This window comes from Oncorhynchus mykiss, chromosome 24 (genome assembly GCF_013265735.2).
Source record: "Oncorhynchus mykiss isolate Arlee chromosome 24, USDA_OmykA_1.1, whole genome shotgun sequence".
In the NCBI taxonomy this organism is placed as follows: Eukaryota; Metazoa; Chordata; class Actinopteri; order Salmoniformes; family Salmonidae; genus Oncorhynchus; species Oncorhynchus mykiss.
The window spans coordinates 33,126,760-33,148,825 of NC_048588.1; the positions used below are offsets into that span (position 1 = coordinate 33,126,760).

Consider the following 22,066-nt stretch of genomic DNA (forward strand, 5'->3'; position numbering starts at 1 on the left):
CAGAGTTATACTGGAGTCAGACAGGAGTCACACCAGGTATACTGGAGTCAGACAGGAGTTACACCAGGTATACTGGAGTCAGACAGGAGTTACACCAGAGTTATACTGGAGTCAGACAGGAGTTACACCAGTTATACTGGAGTCAGACAGGAGTTACACCAGTTATACTGGAGTCAGACAGGAGTTACACCAGTTATACTGGAGTCAGACCGGAGTTACACCAGAGTTATACTGGAGTCAGACAGGAGTTACACCAGTTATACTGGAGTCAGACAGGAGTTACACCAGTTATACTGGAGTCAGACAGGAGTTACACCAGTTATACTGGAGTCAGACAGGAGTTACACCAGGTATACTGGAGTCAGACAGGAGTTACACCAGTTATACTGGAGTCAGACCGGACTCATACATTAGTCAATCTGGACAGGAGTCAGACAGGATTCAGACAATAGCTATACAAGAGTCAGACAGGAGTCAGACTGGAGTCAGAAAGGAGAAACACAATAAGAGAAGAGTCGGACAGCATCAATGAGTAATGAATCGTACCTGAGAGGGGTAGCGGGACGGGTCCACCTGTCCTTTCCTCCCCGCTGACACACACTCATACAGCAGCTGCTTCAGAGTCTCCTTCATCTCAGCAGACAGCTCACCCAGCCACACCTGGAAAACACACACGTTATTAAGGAGCTATATAATTGAGGTGTGTGTAATAATCGAGTTGTGTGATTCAGGTACCCCCTACCCTCTACCCCATGCCCTTTGACCTCTCCAATCTCCTACCTCTACGCTGTTGGAGATACGTATGAGGTTCCTGAGGGCCACCACCTCTCCCTCTAGAGAACGCATGGCCACGATGTGCTGGCAGTCCCCGTCAAAGTCCACACTGTCGATGCCTACAGAGAACACAGTTATATCCGCTGTCATTACAGACACATGAGTTTCACCAGGGGACAGCTTCTTTAGTTGTTACTGTAATGACCTTGGGATTTGGGTGTGAGCTTGTGTGGGTGTGGGTGTAGGTGTGTACCAGCAAACAGCTTCTTGAGGTGTGACTGTATCACGGTGGGGTTGGTGGCCTGGCCCAGAATCTCCAGCAGGTCATCATCTCCAATGAAGTAGAACCGCGGGAAGGCAGAGCGCTTCTCCTACAGAGGACAGACACTTCTACACTGAGTGTACAAAAACATTAAGAACACCTGCTATTTCCATGACAGACTGACCAGGTGAATCCAGGTGAAAGCTATGACCCCTTATTGATGTCACTTGTTAAAACCTCTTCAATCAGTGTAGATGAAGGGGAGGTGACACGTTAAAGAAGGATTTTTAAGCCTTGAGACAATCGAGACATGTATTGTGTATGTGTGCATTTGATTTAAGTGCCTTTGAACAGAGTATGGTAGTAGGTGCCAGGCCAGGTTTGAGTCAAGAACTGCAACGCAGCTGGGCTTTTCACGCTCAACAGTTTCCCATGTGTAATAAGAATGGTCCACCACCCAAAGGACATCCAGACAACTTGACACAACTGTGGGAAGCATTGGAGTCAACATGGGCCAGCATCCCTGTGGAATGCTTTCAACACCTTGTAGAGTCCATGCCCCGACAAACTGAGGAAGTTCTGAGGGCAAAGGGGGTGCAACTCAATATTAGGAAGGTGTTAATGTTTTGCACACTCAGTGTATGTTTCATTTTTCTATGATTAGTGAGGACATATAACATCCATCTTTGGACTAGTACTGACTGACAGATCAATTGAAGTACAGATGTACTGATCTCTGGTTGGTAGTTGATCGTTCAGTACCTCTAGGAACTCGTTGAGTGATTTCTGGCAACGCTGGAGCTGGTCTAAGATGGTAATGAGGGAGTTTCTGATGCCAGCCCGAGAGCTCAGAGACGTCACCCTGTTGTCTCTCTGGACATCAGACAAAATGGACCTGACAAACACACACAGCTTAGAAACACACACAGTACAACATGGACCATGGACCAGAAAGAAAGCAGAGCCACACACACAGGCAGGGAGGGAGGGGAAAGGCGTACCTGAAGTCCTCGTCAACCCGTTTGAAACGGGCTTGTTCCCTGGGCAGAGCCCCCCGTCCGAAGATGGGCTCCAGGTAGACCCAACGCCTCTGGATGGCATTCAGACTGACCAGGTACTCATCTAGATCAGACAGACGCACCTCCCACAGGCTCACCTGGACACACACAGTAACACTAGGTAAAGACTGACCAGGTACTCATCTAGATCAGACAGACGCACCTCCCACAGACTGACCTGGACACACACACAGTAACACTAGGTAAAGCAGCTACTTTTAAAGATGCTGTGCTTTCAGTTGTGAGTAAGTCTAAAGACTCACCTTGTCCTGGAAGCCACGGTAGTACGGAGAGTCCTTCAGAGACTGCAGCAGGCAGCGGTTATCACCAACCTGTATGGGACGAGATGAGGTTAGTCTGTCCGGTAGTGAGTGTGTGTGTGTGCGCATGTTTTTTTGGTAGTGAGTGTGTCCCCGGTAATGTGTGTGTGTCCGGTAGTGAGTGTGTCCGGTAGTGTGTGTGTGTGTGTGTGTGTGTGTGTGCATGTCAGCAGTCTACTGCATCAACTATTGTATTGTCCCTTACCTGGTTGACCATGTCCTTCCAGTCCTTGATGAGTGTGAGTGTGTGTCCGGTGCTGTCTGTATACTCAGTGAGGGTGAAGGCAGCGCCAGCCCCCCACAGGTCCAGCTCCCTGAGAGCCTCTCTGATGGTCACCTCCGCCTGGGCCCTGCTGTTCAGGTCCTTGAGCTCCAGGGCTCGGTCTGTGATGGTGTCAGACACACTGAGGAGATCCCAGAAGGTCAGTCTCTCCAGGGTGGTGCCTTTAGGAAGACCCAACAGTCTGAACAGATCCAACCAGTGGTCCTGGGATAGGTGCTCCCCTCGCACGTACTTTAACACCGGAACCAGACTCTACAAACACATACAGAACACACCTTAACACCAGAACCAGACTCTACAAACACATACAGAATACACCAGAACTAGACTCTACAAACACACACAGAACACATCTTAACCAGACTCTACAAACACACCAGAACCAGACTCTACAAACACACCAGAACCAGACGCAACAAACACACCAGAACCAGACTCTACAAACATACCAGAACCAGACTCTACAAACACACCAGAACCAGACTCTACAAACACACCAGAACCAGACTCTACAAACACACGAGAACCAGACTCTACAAACACACCAGAACCAGACGCAACAAACACACCAGAACCAGACGCAACAAACACACACAGAATTCACCTTAACACCAGAACCAGACTCTACAAACACACACAGAATTCACCTTAACACCAGAACCAGACTCTACAAACACACACAGAATACACCTTAACACCAGAACCAGACTCTACAAACACACACAGAACACACCTTAACACCAGAACCAGACTCTACAAACATACCAGAACCAGACTCTACAAACACACACAGAATACACCTTAACACCAGAACCAGACTCTACAAACACACACAGAATTCACCTTAACCAGACTCTACAAACACACACAGAACACATCTTAACCAGACTCTACAAACACACCAGAACTAGACTCTACAAACACACACAGAACACATCTTAACCAGACTCTACAAACACACGAGAACCAGACTCTACAAACACACCAGAACCAGACGCAACAAACATACCAGAACCAGACGCAACAAACACACACAGAATTCACCTTAACACCAGAACCAGACTCTACAAACACACACAGAATACACCAGAACTAGACTCAACAAACACACCAGAACCAGACGCAACAAACACACCAGAACCAGACGCAACAAACATACCAGAACCAGACTCTACAAACACACACAGAATACACCTTAACCAGACTCTACAAACACACACAGAATACACCAGAACTAGACTCTACAAACACACACAGAACACACCTTAACCAGACTCTACAAACACACACAGAATACACCAGAACTAGACTCTACAAACACACACAGAACACATCTTAACCAGACTCTACAAACACACACAGAATACACCTTAACACCAGAACCAGACTCTACAAACACACACAGAATACACCAGAACTAGACTCTACAAACACACACAGAACACACCTTAACCAGACTCTACAAACACACACAGAATACACCTTAACACCAGAACCAGACTCTACAAACACACACAGAACACATCTTAATAACACCAGAACCAGACTCTACAAACACACCAGAACCAGACTCTACAAACACACACAGAATACACCTTAACACCAGAACCAGACTCTACAAACACACCAGAACCAGACTCTACAAACACACACAGAATACACCTTAACACCAGAACCAGACTCTACAAACACACACAGAATACACCTTAACACCAGAACCAGACTCTACAAACACACCAGAACCAGACTCTACAAACACAGAATACACCTTAACACCAGAACACACCTTAACCAGACTCTACAAACACACACCAGAACCAGACTCACTCTCCCCCTCCCTCCCTCACCTTGTACTTATCAACTTCTCTCTGTAGTTTGACAGACATGCTGGTGTGCTGCTCAAGCTTCCTCAGTCTGTCCTGCCACGCAAACAGGAACTCCTCAAACACGTAGGTCTTACTCCTGCAAAACACACACACACTGTTTATTCAACCACTCAGCCAGCGAAGGCAAAACGAGGTAGAAATGACCATATCAAATCTAAACCCAAACCTTCCCTGACACCTAACCTGAATGTGATCCAGTCCTCCTTTGCCTTCTCCTGGAAGCCCTCCTGCCAGTCCTCATACAGAGACCACATCTGTCCATACTCCTCCATGTCTCTGATGGTCTCCTCCGCCAGGGAGAAGTCTGGAGCCTCCAGCTCAAAGTGACGACAGTCCTCACTGAGAAGAGACACTCATTAGTACACAGAAAACGGAATGATTGAAAGTACAGTTGACTTGCTGTGTGTGTGTGTATAACCTACAGTAGGCGTGTGTGTGTGTGTGTGTGTGTGTGTGTGTGTGTGTGTGTGTGTGTGGTGTGGTGTGTAACCTACAGCAGGCGTGTGCGTGTGACCTCCAGCTCCTGGAACTCCTGTCTCTTGTCTCTGATGGTTTGGACAGAGGCCAGCAGGGCTGCCTGGTCTCCTGTCTCTATGACCTCGTCTCTGGGCTTCAGCTGGTCCCAGCGAGCCCTGAACCTGTCCAGCTCCAGCCTGTAGGCCTGGACACGACTCTCAGCATTACTACGCATCACCTCGACCTAGAGGAGAGGGAGAAACCAGGGGGAAATGAGAGAAGGAGCATCTGTGTTTTTTGTCCAAGCGTGTTTGCAAAAGTGTGCGTGTGCGTTCTCTCGTGTGTGTGTGTGTGTGTGTGTGTGTGTGTGTGTGTGTGTGTGTGTGTGTACCTGCTCTTTGATCATCAGCTGGTGGCTCTCCATCATCATCTCTAGTTTGTCCCACTTGGCCCTGAGGGAGGACAGAGAATCCAGACCGCCTCCTGCTACGGCCCTCAGCAGACGGTTCTTCTCCTGCGCCGCCTGGAACTGGAGCAGGATCTACACCACATCACACAAACATTACAGCAACGCTCAGACAACACTACAAATCTGGGGTCTCGATAATGGAACATCACACAAACATTCCAGCAACGCTCAGACAACACTACAAATCTGGAGTCTCTATATTTGGAACATCACACAAACAGAGCAAAGCTCAGGCAACTTTAAAGAACTGTGGTAGTAGTGATTGAATATTAACGGTCATGAACAGTTAAACATCATGTTTTTCATGAAAATGGATGATATTAGAAGGAAACCAGATGAAAAATTACTGTTGCTTCTTCATTGATAACGTTTGATCACAAAGTTACTGGTCCCCTCCCCCATGGAAAACACTAGGATTCATTATTCAGGGGACAAGGTGACATCACCTAAACTTTCATTATTTAAATAAGTACCGCCTTGTAACCAACATCGGAGAAGCCATGTTTGTGTTTGCAGAGAGGCGTTGTTTATATAGCTAGATAGCTACTCTACTGATGCCAACATTTTTACTGAAGGTTGTCAGCAAATATAATTAAAAGTTGACCCTATTCATCTATGGCAACGATACGTATATGTTTCCCCTTTCATCTGTGTCAGCAGTTACTGGCTAGCTAGGTGTTCAGCCAGCATGGAACAAAAGGTGGGAGTGGGTCGGTCAAAACACAGACACAGTTGTCAGGTCAACACATGGGTCAGTGCTGCTGTGTTACTGGCTAGCTAGGTGTTCAGCCAGCATGGAACAAAAGGTGGGAGTGGGTCGGTCAAAACACAGACACAGTTGTCAGGTCAACACATGGGTCAGTGCTGCTGTGTTACTGGCTAGCTAGGTGTTCAGCCAGCATGGAACAAAAGGTGGGAGTGGGTCGGTCAAAACACAGACACAGTTGTCAGGTCAACACATGGGTCAGTGCTGCTGTGTTACTGGCTAGCTAGGTGTTCAGCCAGCATGGAACAAAAGGTGGGAGTGGGTCGGTCAAAACACAGACACAGTTGTCAGGTCAACACATGGGTCAGTGCTGCTGTGTTACTGGCTAGCTAGGTGTTCAGCCAGCATGGAACAAAAGGTGGGAATGGGTCGGTCAAAACACAGACACAGTTGTCAGGTCAACACATGGGTCAGTGCTGCTGTGTTACTGGCTAGCTAGGTGTTCAGCCAGCATGGAACAAAAGGTGGGAGTGGGTCGTTCTAAACACAGACACAGTTGTCAGGTCAACACATGGGTCAGTGCTGCTGTGTTACTGGCTAGCTAGGTGTTCAGCCAGCATGGAACAAAAGGTGGGAGTGGGTCGGTCAAAACACAGACACAGTTGTCAGGTCAACACATGGGTCAGTGCTGCTGTGTTACTGGCTAGCTAGGTGTTCAGCCAGCATGGAACAAAAGGTGGGAGTGGGTCGTTCTAAACACAGACACAGTTGTCAGGTCAACACATGGGTCAGTGCTGCTGTGTTACTGGCTAGCTAGGTGTTCAGCCAGCATGGAACAAAAGGTGGGAGTGGGTCGGTCAAAACACAGACACAGTTGTCAGGTCAACACATGGGTCAGTGCTGCTGTGTTACTGGCTAGCTAGGTGTTCAGCCAGCATGGAACAAAAGGTGGGAGTGGGTCGTTCTAAACACAGTTGTCAGGTCAACACATGGGTCAGTGCTGCTGTGTTACTGGCTAGCTAGGTGTTCAGCCAGCATGGAACAAAAGGTGGGAGTGGGTCCTTCTAAACACAGTTGTCAGGTCAACACATGGGTCAGTGCTGCTGTGTTACTGGCTAGCTAGGTGTTCAGCCAGCATGGAACAAAAGGTGGGAGTGGGTCGTTCTAAACACAGTTGTCAGGTCAACACATGGGTCAGTGCTGCTGTGTTACTGGCTAGCTAGGTGTTCAGCCAGCATGGAACAAAAGGTGGGAGTGGGTCGTTCTAAACACAGTTGTCAGGTCAACACATGGGTCAGTGCTGCCGTGAACCGCATCACGTGAGACATGCCAAACGGGAGATGTATTTTTTTTTTGTATGATTTCATTGGTGCAATTTCAATGTTGTTTGAGTTGCTTTGTGCATCACCAAGTTAGCTTGAGATGATTTTACTGCAACCCTGGTCACTGCATCCAAATTACTTGACACACAGTAGATGTTTCAAAATTCATGAATATAATCTCCCCGCCCACTCAGCCTGTCACTTCAAACTTCCTGGTACTTAGCCAAGAGAGAAAAAGTACTTTTCAGAATGACTGTTCAGGACCTTTAAGTATTGTTGAGTCCCTCAGAGTGAGATTCTTACGTCTGGTTTGCGGGCCTGTATCTGGCTGTGTCTGGCATTGGCCTCTCCTATCTCATCAATACTCTCTGGACGAGAGGACAACGTCTCCATGGCCCCAGTCACAAAACTGTCTATGTCTAGGGTATGTCCTGGAGGGGGGGGGGGGGGGGGAAAGTAAAGAACAAAGAAAAGAAAATGAAAGGGAAAGAGAAAACATGTCACATATGAACTAAACTGTGGTAAAGCCCCTGCACAAAAGACACATCAACAATCATACATTGGTGTCACTAGGAGATTTGCATATATACATTTGAGTTAAACGCATTTATTTCAAGTGTAAATCCAGGCTTTACCTTGTATGGACTTTCTGAGGGACATCAGCAGGGTGTCAAACAGTCTCTGGATGAGGTCATCAATCACTGCCTTCACTGGCTCACAGTTCACTGTGATACAGTCAACCTTCTCCAGACTGAAAGAGACAAAACGCTTTTACCACGACTGTAACAGATCAATGGAAGCTATGTGGCCTGTGGGCGGCTGTGTACCTGGGCAGGCGCTCTGACTCCTTCCCTCTGGCCTTCAAGGCCTTGAAGTTCCTCTCCCAGTCCTGGACAGACGATAGCTGCTTCTCCACCAACAAGTCCATGTCAACCTGGCCCAGCACCACCCACTCCTACAGAGAGAACACAAAGATAGATATACACTAACACACCGCCCGGGCAACGAAGGAGTGGCTTCGTAAGAAGCATTTCAAGGTCCTGGAGTGGCCTAGCCAGTCTCCAGATCTCAACCCCATAGAAAATCTTTGGAGGGAGTTGAAAGTCTGTGTTGCCCAGCAACAGCCCCAAAACATCACTGCTCTAGAGGAGATCTGCATGGAGGAATGGGCCAAAATACCAGCAACAGTGTGTGGAAACCCTGTGAAGACTTACAGAAAGCGTTTGACCTCTGTCATTGCCAACAAAGGGTATATAACAAAGTATTGAGAAACTGTTGTTATTGACCAAATACTTATTTTCCACCATAATTTGCAAATAAATTCATTAAAAATCCTACAATGTGATCTTCTGGATTTTTTTTCTTGTTTTGTCTGTCATAGTTGAAGTGTACCTATGATGAAAATTACAGGCCTCTCTCATCTTTTTAAGTGGGAGAACTTGCACAATTGGTGGCTGACTAAATACTTTTTTGCCCCACTGTATACACAGATATACACTGAGTGTACATGCTCCTCTTCAATCAGTGTAAATGAAGGGAAGGAGACAGGTTAAAGAATGATTTGTAAGCTTGAGACAATTGAGACATGGATTGTGTATGTGTGTCATTCAGAGGGTGAATGGGCAAGACAAAATATTTAAGTGCCTTTGAACGGGGTATGGTAGTAGGTGCCAGGCACACCGGTTTGTGCCAAGAACTGCAACGCTGCTGGGTTTTTCACGCTCAACAGTTTCCCATGTGTAATAAGAATGGTCCACCACCCAAAGGACATCCAGTCAACTTGACACAACTGTGGGAAGCATTGGAGTCAACATGGGCCAGCATCCCTGTGGAATGCTTTCAACACCTTGTAGAGTCCATCCCCTGACAAACTGAGGAAGTTCTGAGGGCAAAGGGGGTGAAACTCAATGTTAAAAAGGTGTTCCTAATGTTTTGAAAACTCACTGTACATTAGACATTACATACACAGACATTACAAACATTATACACACGTACATTATATATAAAGATAGACATTATACACAGATACAGACATTATATACACAAACATACATTAGAATTATTATATACACAGATAGACATTACAGACATTATATAAACAGAGATATTAGAGACATTATATAGACAGACATACATTATATACACAGACAGACATTACATACATTATATACACAGACGGATATTACCGATATTATAGAGACAGAGAGACAGACATTATATAACCAGACAGACATTATACACTGCTCAAAAAAATAAAGGGAACACTTAAACAACACAATGTAACTCCAAGTCAATCACACTTCTGTGAAATCAAACTGTCCACTTAGGAAGCAACACTGATTGACAATAAATGTCACATGCTGTTGTGCAAATGCAATAGACAACAGGTGGAAATTATAGGCAATTAGCAAGACACCCCCAATAAAGGAGTGGTTCTGCAGGTGGTGACCACAGACCACTTCTCAGTTCCTATGCTTCCTGGCTGATGTTTTGGTCACTTTTGAATGCTGGCGGTGCTTTCACTCTAGTGGTAGCATGAGAGGGAGTCTACAACCCACACAAGTGGCTCAGGTAGTGCAGCTCATCCAGGATGGCACATCAATGCGAGCTGTGGCAAGAAGGTTTGCTGTGTCTGTCAGCGTAGTGTCCAGAGCATGGAGGCGCTACCCGGAGACAGGCCAGTACATCAGGAGATGTGGAGGAGGCCGTAGGAGGGCAACAACCCAGCAGCAGGACCGCTACCTCCGCCTTTGTGCAAGAAGGAGCAGGAGGAGCACTGCCAGAGCCCTGCAAAATGACCTCCAGCAGGCCACAAATGTGCATGTGTCTACTCAAACGGTCAGAAACATTTGCCAGAGAACACCAAGATTGGCAAATTCGCCACTGGCGCCGTGTGCTCTTCACAGATGAAAGCAGGTTCACACTGAGCACGTGACAGACGTGACAGAGTCTGGAGACGCCGTGGAGAATGTTCTGCTGCCTGCAACATCCTCCAGCATGGTCAGTCATGGTGTGTGGGTGGCATTTCTTTGGGGGACCGCACAGCCCTCCATGTGCTCGCCAGAGGTAGCCTGACTGCCATTAGGTACCGAGATGAGATCCTCAAGATCCCTTGTGAGACCATATGCTGGTGCGGTTGGCCCTGGGTTCCTCCTAATGCAAGACCTCATGTGGCTGGAGTGTGTCAGCAGTTCCTGCAAGAGGAAGGCATTGATGCTATGGACTGGCCCGCCCGTTCACCAGACCTGAATCCAATTGTGCACATCATGTCTCGCTCCATCCAGCAACGCCACGTTGCACCACAGATTGTCCGGGAGTTGGCGGATGCTTTAGTCCAGGTCTGGGAGGAGATCCCTCAGGAGACCATCCGCCACCTCATCAGGAGCATGCCAGGCGTAGGGAGGAATACAGGCATGTGGAGGCCACACACACTACTGAGCCTCATTTTCACTTGTTTTAAAGACATTACATCAAAGTTGGATCAGCCTGTAGTGTGGTTTTCCACTTTAATTTTGAGTGTGACTCCAAATCCAGACCTCCATGGGTTGATACATTTTATTTCCATTGATAATTTGTGTGATTTTGTCGTCAGCACATTCAACTATGTAAAGAAGAAAGTATTTAATAAGAATAGTTCATTCATTCAGATCTATGATGTGTTATTTTAGTGTTCCCTTTATTTTTTTGAGCAGTGTATAAACAGACAGACATTATATAAACAGACAGACATTACATACATTATATACACAGACATACATTATATACACACAGACAGACATTATAGACATATACACAGACAGACATTATAGACATTATATACACAGATAGACATTACAGACATTATATACACAGACAGACAGACATTACAGACATTATATACACAGATAGACATTACAGACATTATATACACAGACAGACAGACATTACAGACATTATATACACAGACAGACATTATATACACAGACAGACAGACATTACAGACATTATATACACAAACAGACATTATATACACAGACAGACATTATATACACAAACAGACATTATATACACAGACAGATATTACATACACAGACATTACAGTTGTGGCCAAAAGTTTTGAGAATGACACAAATATTAATGTCCAAGTCTGCTGCCTCAGTGTCTCTAGATATTTTTGTCAGATGTTACTATGGAATACTGAAGTATAATTACAAGCATTTCATAAGTGTTTTATTGACAGTTACATGAAGTTGATGCAAAGAGTCAATATTTGCAGTGTTGACCCTTCTTTTTCAAGACCTCTACAATTGGCCCTGGCATGCTGTCAATTAACTTCTGGGCCACATCCTGACTGATGGCAGCCCATTCTTGCATAATCAATGCTTGGAGTTTGTCAGAATTTGTGGGGTTTTGTTTGTCCACCCACCTCTTGAAGATTGACCACAAGTTCTCAATGGGATTAAGGTCTGGGGAGTTTCCTGGCCATGGACCCAAAACATCGATGTTTTGTTCCCTGAGCCACTTAGTTATCACTTTTGCCTTGTGGCAAGGTGCTCCATCATGCTGGAAAAGGCATTGTTTGTCACCAAACTGTTCCTGGATGGTGGGAGAAGTTGCTCTCGGAGGATGTGCCATTCTTTATTCAAGGCTGTTCTTAGGCAAAATTGTGAGTGAGCCCACTCCCTTGGCTGAGAAGCAACCCCACACATGAATGGTCTCAGGATGCTTTACTGTTGGCATGACACAGGACTAATGATAGAGCTCACCTTGTCTTCTCCGACAAGCTTTTTTCCAGATGCCCCAAACAATCGGAAAGGGGATATATCATATATATATATATATATATATATATATATATTTCTATCAGTCCTCAGCAGTCCAATCCCTGCACCTTTTGCAGAATATCAGTCTGTCCCTGATGTTTTTCCTGGAGAGAAGTGGCTTCTTTGCTGCCCTTCTTGACACCAGGCCATCCTCCAAAAGTCTTTGCCTCACTGTGCGTGCAGATGCACTCACACCTGCCTGCTGCCATTCCTGAGCAAGCTCTGTACAGGTGGTGCCCCGATCCCGCAGCTGAATCAACTTTAGGAGACGGTCCTGGCGCTTGCTGGACTTTCTTGGGCGCCCTGAAGCCTTCTTCGCAACAATTGAACCGCTCTCCTTAAAGTTCTTGATGATCTGATAAATGGTTAATTTAGGTGCATTCTTACTGGCAGCAATATCCTTGCCTGTGAAGCCCTTTTTGTGCAAAGCAATGATGACGGCACGTGTTTCCTTGCAAGTAACCATGGTTGACAGAGGAAGAACAATGATTCCAAGCACCACCCTCCTTTTGAAGCTTCCAGTCTGTTATTCAAACTCAATCAGCTGGAAAGAGTGATCTCCAGCCTTGTCGACACTCACACCTGTGTTAACAAGAGAATCACTGACATGATGTCAGCTGGTCCTTTTGTGGCAGGGCTAAAATGCAGTGACATTTTTTTTTGGGGGGGGGGGATTAGATTCATTTGCATGGCTAAGAGGGACTTTGCAATTAATTGCGATCCATCTGATCACCCTTCATAACATTCTGGAGTATATGCAAATTGCCATCATACAAACTGAGGCAGCAGACTTTGAAAATAAATATTTGTGTCATTCTCAAAACCTTTGTCCACGACTGTATATAAACACAGACATTAAATAAACAGACAGACATGATATACCCAGACAGACATTACAGACATTATATACACAGACAGACATTATATACACAGACAGACATTATATACACAGACAGACATTATATACCCAGACAGACATTACAGACATTATATACACAGACAGACATTATATACACAGACAGACATTATATACACAGACAGACATTATATACCCAGACAGACATTACAGACATTATATACACAGACAGACATTATATACACAGACAGACATTACAGACATTATATACACAGACAGACATTATATACCCAGACAGACATTACAGACATTATATACACAGACAGACATTATATACACAGACAGACATTATATACACAGACAGACATTATATACCCAGACAGACATTACAGACATTATATACACAGACAGACATTATATACACAGACAGACATTATATACCCAGACAGACATTATATACACAGACAGACATTATATACCCAGACAGACATTACAGACATTATATACACAGACAGACATATAAACAGACAGATATATTAGACATTATATACACAGACAGACATTACAGACAGACAGACATTACAGACATTATATACACAGACAGACATGATATACCCAGACAGACATTACAGACATTATATACACAGACAGACATTAAATAAACAGACAGACATGATATACCCAGACAGACATTAAATAAACAGACAGACATGATATACCCAGACAGACATTACAGACATTATATACACAGACAGACATTATATACACAGACAGACATGATATACCCAGACAGACATTACAGACATTATATACACAGACAGACATTATATACCCAGACAGACATTACAGACATTATATACACAGACAGACATTATATACACAGACAGACATTATATACCCAGACAGACATTACAGACATTATATACACAGACAGACATTATATACACAGACAGACATTATATACACAGACAGACATTATATACCCAGACAGACATTACAGACATTATATACACAGACAGACATATAAACAGACAGATATATTAGACATTATATACACAAACAGACATTACAGACAGACAGACATTACAGACATTATATACACAGACATGATATACCCAGACAGACATTACAGACATTATATACACAGACAGACATTATATACACAGACAGACATTACAGACATTATATACACAGACAGACATATAAACAGACAGATATATTAGACATTATATACACAGACAGACATTACAGACAGACAGACATTACAGACATTATATACACAGACAGATATATTAGACATTACAGACATGATATACACAGACAGATATTACAGACATTATATACACAGACAGACATTATATACACAGACAGATATTATATAAACAGACAGACATTACAGACATTATATACACAGACAGATATTATATAAACAGACAGATATTACAGACATTATATATACAGATAGACGTGGATCAGGTGGAGACTAGATGGACTTTGATTTGGCTTGACTTGTGTCTTCCTCACATAAAGCCATTCAGTCAGTTTGTGTGTATGTGTCTAATCTGGACCACATGTGCGTGTGTTGATTGAGTTTCTGTGCGGGAGGTGACAGAAACTGTGGTGAACCACATTACTTTCATGAGTGGTAGAAAAGGCAGAAGAAAGCTTTGCTTTTGGGGACAGGGGGTTTCCCTCCTAAAACCACAGGACGCATAAAAGGACACTGAAAAGACTACCGCTGTACCACTAGAAGGGAAATTAAACCCTGTGTCAAAATAAAACCATGCCAGAAATACAACAATTACCCCAAATGTACTCAAATCAAGGAGGTATTCTTTTTAAAAGACAGAATCCTGGTACATTAGTTAATGACGGATATTCCAATACAGTCAACCACTGAGCAACACTAACACACACACACCTTAAACTTGTCCTGAACGCCCAGCAGCCGGCTGAAGAGGTCCTCTGCTTTGCGGAAGATGGTGAGGAAGCCTGATGCGTTCCTGTCAATCATGACGCTGAAGATGAGCTCCTCCCCCTGGGCGCTGACTCCTTTGAACTGGTTCGGGATAGAGATGAACCTCTTCATCTCTCTGAAGTACTTGGCCCTCACCTCCTCAAAAGGAGGACGGAACTGAAGACGACCCTGCCTAAAGATGGGGACGACAGCAGAGCAGAGATTATACGTTTGACTATTTTACAATGCAGTATATTATATTACCGTAGGAGAGAGAGACAGAAAGAGACAAAAAGAGACAAAGAGAGAGAGAGAGAGAGAGACAAAGACAAAGAGAGAGAGACAAAGAGAGAGAGAGGCAGACAAAGAGAGAGAGACAAAGACAAAGAGAGCGAGACAAAGAGAGAGAAAGGCAGAGACAAAGAGAGAGAGACAAAGAGAGATAGAGGCAGAGACAAAGAGAGAGACAAAGAGTGAGAGGCAGAGACAAAGAGAGATACAAAGAGAGAGAGAGGCAGAGACAAAGAGAGAGAGACAAAGAGAGAGAGAGGCAGAGACAAAGAGAGAGAGAGGCAGAGACAAAGAGAGAGAGACAAAGAGAGAGAGAGGCAGAGACAAAGAGAGAGAGAGGCAGAGACAAAGAGAAAGAGAGGCAGAGACAAAGAGAGAGAGAGGCAGAGACAAAGAGAGAGAGAGGCAGAGACAAAGAGAGAGAGACAAAGAGAGAGAGAGACAAAGAGAGAGAGAGACAAAGAGAGAGAGAGAGAGACAAAGAGAGAGAGAGAGAGACAAAGAGAGAGAGAGAGACAAAGAGAGAGAGAGAGAGACACAAAGAGAGACACAAAGAGAGAGAGACACAAAGAGAGAGACACAAAGAGAGAGACACAAAGAGAGAGACACAAAGAGAGAAAGACAAAGAGAGAGAGAGACAAAGAGAGAGAGAGACAAAGAGAGAGAGACACAAAGAGAGAGACAGAGAGAGAGACAAAGAGACAAAGAGAGAGAGTGGCAGAGACAAAGAGAGAGAGAGGCAGAGACAAAGAGAAAGAGAGGCAGAGACAAAGAGAGAGAGAGGCAGAGACAAAGAGAGAGAGAGGCAGAGAGAGAGAGAGAGGCAGAGACAGAGAGAGAGAGGCAGAGACAGAGAGAGAGAGGCAGAGACAGAGAGAGAGAGGCAGAGACAGAGAGAGAGAGGCAGAGACAGAGAGAGAGAGGCAGAGACAAAGAGGCAGAGACAAAGAGAGAGAGACCGAGAGAGAGACAGAGAGACAAAGAGAGACCGAGAGAGAGACCGAGAGAGAGACAAAGAGAGACCGAGAGAGAGACAAAGAGAGACCGAGAGAGAGACAAAGAGAGACCGAGAGAGAGACAAAGAGAGACCGAGAGAGAGACAAAGAGAGACCGAGAGAGAGACCGAGAGAGAGACAGAGTGCCACTAACTTGAAAGTGAGGTCTATGTGTATCTCAGGCAGGTTCTTGTTGAGAGCCTCCAGTCCAGTCTGGTACTGATGTTCCAGGGCCTTGTACAGCTGGTGGTTCCAGTGCTGCCTCCAGGCCTTCATCTCCCCTGACCTGAACCCCTACATCACCAAACACACAATCAACATCAAATAGCAGACAGGAGTTAAGACGTTCTAACCAAACATACCCTCATCACTTTCCGGCCGTGTGGTCCAGTGCTGCAAGGAAAGACCTAGTTAAGCTGCAGCTGGCCCAGAACAGATCGACACGTCTTGTCCTTCATTGTAATCAGAGGGCTGATGTAAATACTATACATGCCAGTCTCTCTTGGTTCAGAGTTGAGGGGAGACTGACTGCATCACTTGTTATTTTTATGAGAAACATTAATGTGTTAAAAATCCCAAATTGTTTGCATAGTCAACTTACACACAGCTCTGACACACACACTTACCTCACCAGACATGCCACCAGGGGTCTTTACACAGTTCCCAAATCCAGAACAAATTCAAGAAAGCGTACAGTATTATATAGAGCCATTATTGCATGGAACTTCCATCCATCTCATATTGCTCAAATAAACAGCAAACCTGGTTTCAAAAAACAGATAAAGCAACACCTCCCGGCACAACACCTCTCACCATATTTGACCCAGATAGTGTGTGTGTATTCCTTGATATGTAGGCTACATGTGCATTTTTTAAAATATATGTAGTTCTGTCCTTGAGCTGTTCTTGTCTATTAATGTTCTGTATTATGTCATTCTGTATTTTGTTTTATGTTTTGTGTTGAACACCAGGAAGAGTAGCTGCTGTTTTTGGAACAGCTAATGGGGATCCTAATGAAACACCAAATACTAAACACAGACCTTTATAACTCTTACCCTAATCTCAGCTCTCTAGCCAGACTCCCTACCATTCTCGTGGTTACCTGTGCCTCCAGTGTGGCGACCCCGGTGCGTAGCTCCTGTAAGCCATCCTTCCAGCGCTGCTGGTGCCTCAGCAGGTCCACAGTCATCAGGGCCACCACCTTCTCAGTGAAGTCTGTGTGCCACTTCCTCAGTTTCCGGTTCTCAGTGGAGAGTCTCTCTGCGGCAGACTGGAGTTTTCCAATGTACACCTCCAGCTCTTTGGGATTATCCCAGGTGATCTGCAGCTTCCCGCCAGAGTCCCGGGGTTGGGACCGTGGATTCTGCTGCATTGGGAAAAGGGACAGGATATTTGAAATGGTTTTCCTTAAAGCATTTGGTTGGGGCGGGAGGTGGTGGTGGTAACAGATCTATAAGCCTATGGATGAGTCAGTACCTTGATGACCTGCTCAAAGGCCAGGGCGTAGCTGAGCATCATGGGTCTCTGAGAGGAGATCATCTGCTGGTCGATGGTGTTGTAGAAATGGGCCACCTGCCAGAGACAAACACAGAGTCACATCTAAACATAAATAAAATACAGGACGTGGGTCCATGTGTGTGTGTAAAACAGTGTGTGTGTGTGTGTGTGTGTGTGTGTGTGTGTGTGTGTGTGTGTGTGTGTGTGTGTGTGTCCTTGCCTGTTTGAGGATGATGGCCTGTCTGTAGAACTTGTCTGCGGTGTTGGCAGCCTGCTGGATCTTGGCTGGGATGGGGAAGCCAAGGGCTGACAGCTGTCTGACCTCCCTCAGCAGAGTCACCAGACGGTCAGAGTACTGGATCTTCAGCTTTCCATCTATATGGTCCAGCTCCATCACACGGTTACTGGCCTGAAGACTGGAGGGAGGGAGAACAGTGGGTTTATTATACAGTATTAATACAGAATGGATGGACTGATGGACAAATTGCTGTATGGTTCTCAACTGACCTGATGCCAGACTTTGGGTCAGAGAGGCCAGAGAGGATGTCTCTGGACCAGTCATCAAACTGTTCCTGTTCGTAGGCCCGTAGAACCTCCAGCAGGTCGTCACAGAACCGCAGGAACGAGTGGAACCCTGACAGGTCTGACAGCAGAGCCTGCGCTATCTTGATGGAGTCCTCCACCTCAGGTACAAACAGTCAGCCGATCAATCAACACACACACACACACACACACACACACACACACACACACACACACACACACACAGAGAGAGAGAAAGAGACGAACTGCACACACACCTTATGGAGAAGCTGGCGGACCCATACAATGTTGTTGACGACCTCAGGGAGATTCCGGCCAGCCAGGGGGCCGGACTTTTCTCCCGGGGCGCCATGGCAACGACCCTCAAAGTCTGTCCGCAGCACTGGGAGGGGTCAAAGGTCAATTCATGATTAGGACATGAGGGGTGACATCACAAACAACATGACATAGTCTCTGAAGTACTGAACTCCTATTGACCCTTGATGTATTCCAGCAGTCTGGCCAGCAGAGTCTCCCTCTCTGACTGCAGCTCCTTGCTGACGTTGGGTCGTCTGATCAGCTCCTTGTGCTTCTGAAACACCTGAAGCAGCTGTAAACACAAGTTCAATGAATTAATAATGAGGTCAGCATTTTCAAAACAATGAAATTCAACTTCATGTAACTAGACAAGTGATGTTCTGACCTGCTGTGGGTTGTCCTGTACATCTGCTATGTAGGCCTTCAGTCTGCCTGCCACCTCCTGCTCTGCTGGGGCGATGGCTCGCTCAAACTGGGCTACTGCCGCCCTCCACAGAGGCTACAGCAGAGAGAGAGAGAAACGTCAACCAGCTCAGGTAACTCCGTAAACATTAAAGCTTCTAATATGTAGTTCTGTCATTTTACATACTCCCTCTCTCTCTGTCTTTCAAATTCAATTTAAGGGGCGTTATTGGCATGGGAAGCATATGTTTACATTGCCAAAGCAAGTGAGGTAGATAAACAATACAAAAATGAACAGCAAAATAAATCTCAATTTCAATTCATATGTTCACATTGGCAACGCAAGTCATATTATGTCTATACACAGTGTTGTAATGATGTAAACGGTTAAAGTACAAAAGGGAAAATAAATAAACATAAATATGGGTTGTATTTACAATGGTGTTGGTTCTTCACTGGTTGACCTTTTCTTATGGCAAAACGGTCAGAAATCTGGCACACTGTGGTATTTCACCCAATGGATACGGGAGATGATCAAAATTGGATTTGTTCTTTGTGGGTCTGTGTAATCTGAGGGAAATATGTGTCTCTAATATGGTCATACATTTGGCAGGAGGTTAGGAAGTGCAGCTCAGTTTCCACCTCATTTTGTGGGCAGTGTGCACATAAGCCTGTCTTCTCTTGAGAGCCATGTCTGCCTACGGCGGCCTTTCTCAATAGCAAGGCTACGCTCACTGAGTCTGTACATAGTCAAAGCTTTCCTTAAGTTTGGGTCAGTCACAGTGGTCAGGTATTCTGCCACTGTGTACTCTCTGTTTAGGGCCAAATATCATTCTAGTTTGGGTCAGTCACAGTGGTCAGGTATTCTGCCACTGTGTACTCTCTGTTTAGGGCCAAATATCATTCTAATTTTCTCTGTTGTTTTGTAAATTCTTTCCAATGCGTCAAGTAATTATCTTTTTATTTTCTCATGGTTTGGTTGGGTCTAATTGTGTTGTTGTCCTGGGGCTCTGTGGGGTGTGTTTGTGTTTGTGAACAGAGCCCCAGGACCAGCTTGCTTAGGGGTCTCTTCTCCAGGTTCATCTCTCTGTAGGTGATGGCTTTGTTATGGAAGGTTTGTGAATCGCTTCCTTTTAGGTGGTTGTAGAATTTAACGGCTCTTTTCTGGATTTTGATAATTAGTGGGTATCGGACTAATTCTACCCTGCATGTATTATTTGGTGGTTTACGTTGTACACCAAATATATTTTTGCAGAATTCTGTATGCAGAGTCTCTATTTGTGAATTGTTAGTTGGTGAGCAGACTCCAGACCTCACAACCATAAAGGGCAATGGGCTCTATGACCAATTCAAGTATTTTTAGCCAGATCCTAATTGGTTTGTCGAATTTTATGTTCCTTTTGATGGCATAGAAAGCCCTTCTTGCCTTGTCTCTCAGATTGTTCACAGTTTTGTGGAAGTTATCTGTGGCGCTGATGTTTAGGCCGAGGTGTGCATAGTTTTTTGTGAGCTCTAGGTGTCACGACTTCTGCCGAAGTCGTTGCCTCTCCTTGTTCGGGCGGTGCTCGGCGTTCGACGTCACCGGTCTTCTAGCCATCATTGATCCATTTTTCATTTTCCATTGGTTTTGTCTTGTCTTCCCACACACCTGTTTTCAATCCCATTCATTACCTGTTGTGTATTTAACCCCCTGTTTCCCCTCATGTCTTTGTCAGAGATTGTTTATTGTCAGTGTAGTGTTTTTTGTATAGGTGCGCAACGGGTCTTCGTACCCATATTTGTTTATATTCATTTTTCTATTTAGTGTTATGGAGCATGTTACTTTGGACATTTATTAAAAGACTCCATTTTACACTCCGTTTGACTCTCCTGCACCTGACTTCCCTGCCACCTATACACATATATCTGACACTAGGGCAACGGTGTATAGATGGACTTTGGCAACTGGACCTTTTTTGGAACACCATTATCTTTGTCTTACTGAGATTTACTGTCAGGGCTCAGGTCTGACAGAATCTGTGCAGAAGATCTAGGTGCTACTGTTGGCCCTTCTTGGTTGGGGACAGAAGCACCAGATCATCGGCAAACAGAAGACATTTGACTTCAGATTCTAATAGGGTGAAGTGTCAGGTGCTGAAGTCTGTTTGTTGCCAATTTGTTGACATACCTCAGTATAGGGGTTGTAGTGTAAGGGGTTGAGGCCAGAGAAGGGTTCAAATACGCGAGCCAAGGCCTGCTGTTTTACTCCAGGCAGCAGACGAAGCAGCTTCTCATGGACCATACGGATCGTCACCACCTGAGACACACATCCACACACACAGGTCAGAGTTTGTCAAGAACTGTACGGATCGTCACCGCCTGAGACACACATCCACACACACAGGTCAGAGTTTGTCAAGAACTGAACGGATCGTCACCACCTGAGACACACATCCACACACACAGGTCAGAGTTTGTCAAGAACTGTAAGGATCGTCACCACCAGAGACACATCCACACACACAGGTCAGAGTTTGTCAAGAACTGTACGGATCGTCACCACCAGAGACACACATCCACACACACAGGTCAGAGTTTGTCAAGAACTGTACGGATCGTCACCACCTGAGACACACATCCACACACACAGGTCAGAGTTTGTCAAGAACTGTACGGATCGTCACCACCAGAGACACATCCACACACACAGGTCAGAGTTTGTCAAGAACTGTACGGATCGTCACCACCTGAGACACACATCCACACACACAGGTCAGAGTTTGTCAAGAACTGTACGGATCGTCACCACCTGAGACACACAGGTCAGAGTTTGTCAAGAACTGAACGGATCGTCACCACCTGAGACACACATCCACACACACAGGTCAGAGTTTGTCAAGAACTGTACGGA

At 45.3% G+C, this 22,066-nt stretch overlaps 1 protein-coding gene across 4 annotated transcripts in view; it reads right to left on the bottom strand.

The window, feature by feature from the left end:
* Window positions 1-22,066, bottom strand: part of LOC110503411 (cytoplasmic dynein 2 heavy chain 1) — a 225,706-nt gene that overhangs the window by 200,182 nt on the left and 3,458 nt on the right. For all 4 annotated transcript variants that reach the window (XM_036961600.1, XM_036961598.1, XM_036961599.1 and 1 more), the window contains exons 8-31: window positions 21,344-21,472; window positions 19,160-19,273; window positions 18,955-19,066; window positions 18,735-18,859; window positions 18,442-18,617; window positions 18,155-18,350; window positions 17,914-18,009; window positions 17,540-17,803; window positions 16,592-16,731; window positions 15,116-15,344; window positions 8,364-8,491; window positions 8,172-8,287; window positions 7,840-7,967; window positions 5,431-5,580; window positions 5,078-5,283; window positions 4,767-4,922; window positions 4,545-4,659; window positions 2,620-2,949; window positions 2,358-2,426; window positions 2,038-2,192; window positions 1,799-1,931; window positions 1,028-1,145; window positions 781-893; window positions 547-660 (exon numbers count right to left, since the gene is read on the bottom strand). In XM_036961600.1, coding sequence (XP_036817495.1) covers window positions 547-660; window positions 781-893; window positions 1,028-1,145; window positions 1,799-1,931; window positions 2,038-2,192; window positions 2,358-2,426; window positions 2,620-2,949; window positions 4,545-4,659; window positions 4,767-4,922; window positions 5,078-5,283; window positions 5,431-5,580; window positions 7,840-7,967; window positions 8,172-8,287; window positions 8,364-8,491; window positions 15,116-15,344; window positions 16,592-16,731; window positions 17,540-17,803; window positions 17,914-18,009; window positions 18,155-18,350; window positions 18,442-18,617; window positions 18,735-18,859; window positions 18,955-19,066; window positions 19,160-19,273; window positions 21,344-21,472 — 3,612 coding nt within the window. The remainder of the gene's footprint in view (window positions 1-546; window positions 661-780; window positions 894-1,027; window positions 1,146-1,798; window positions 1,932-2,037; window positions 2,193-2,357; window positions 2,427-2,619; window positions 2,950-4,544; window positions 4,660-4,766; window positions 4,923-5,077; window positions 5,284-5,430; window positions 5,581-7,839; window positions 7,968-8,171; window positions 8,288-8,363; window positions 8,492-15,115; window positions 15,345-16,591; window positions 16,732-17,539; window positions 17,804-17,913; window positions 18,010-18,154; window positions 18,351-18,441; window positions 18,618-18,734; window positions 18,860-18,954; window positions 19,067-19,159; window positions 19,274-21,343; window positions 21,473-22,066) is intronic.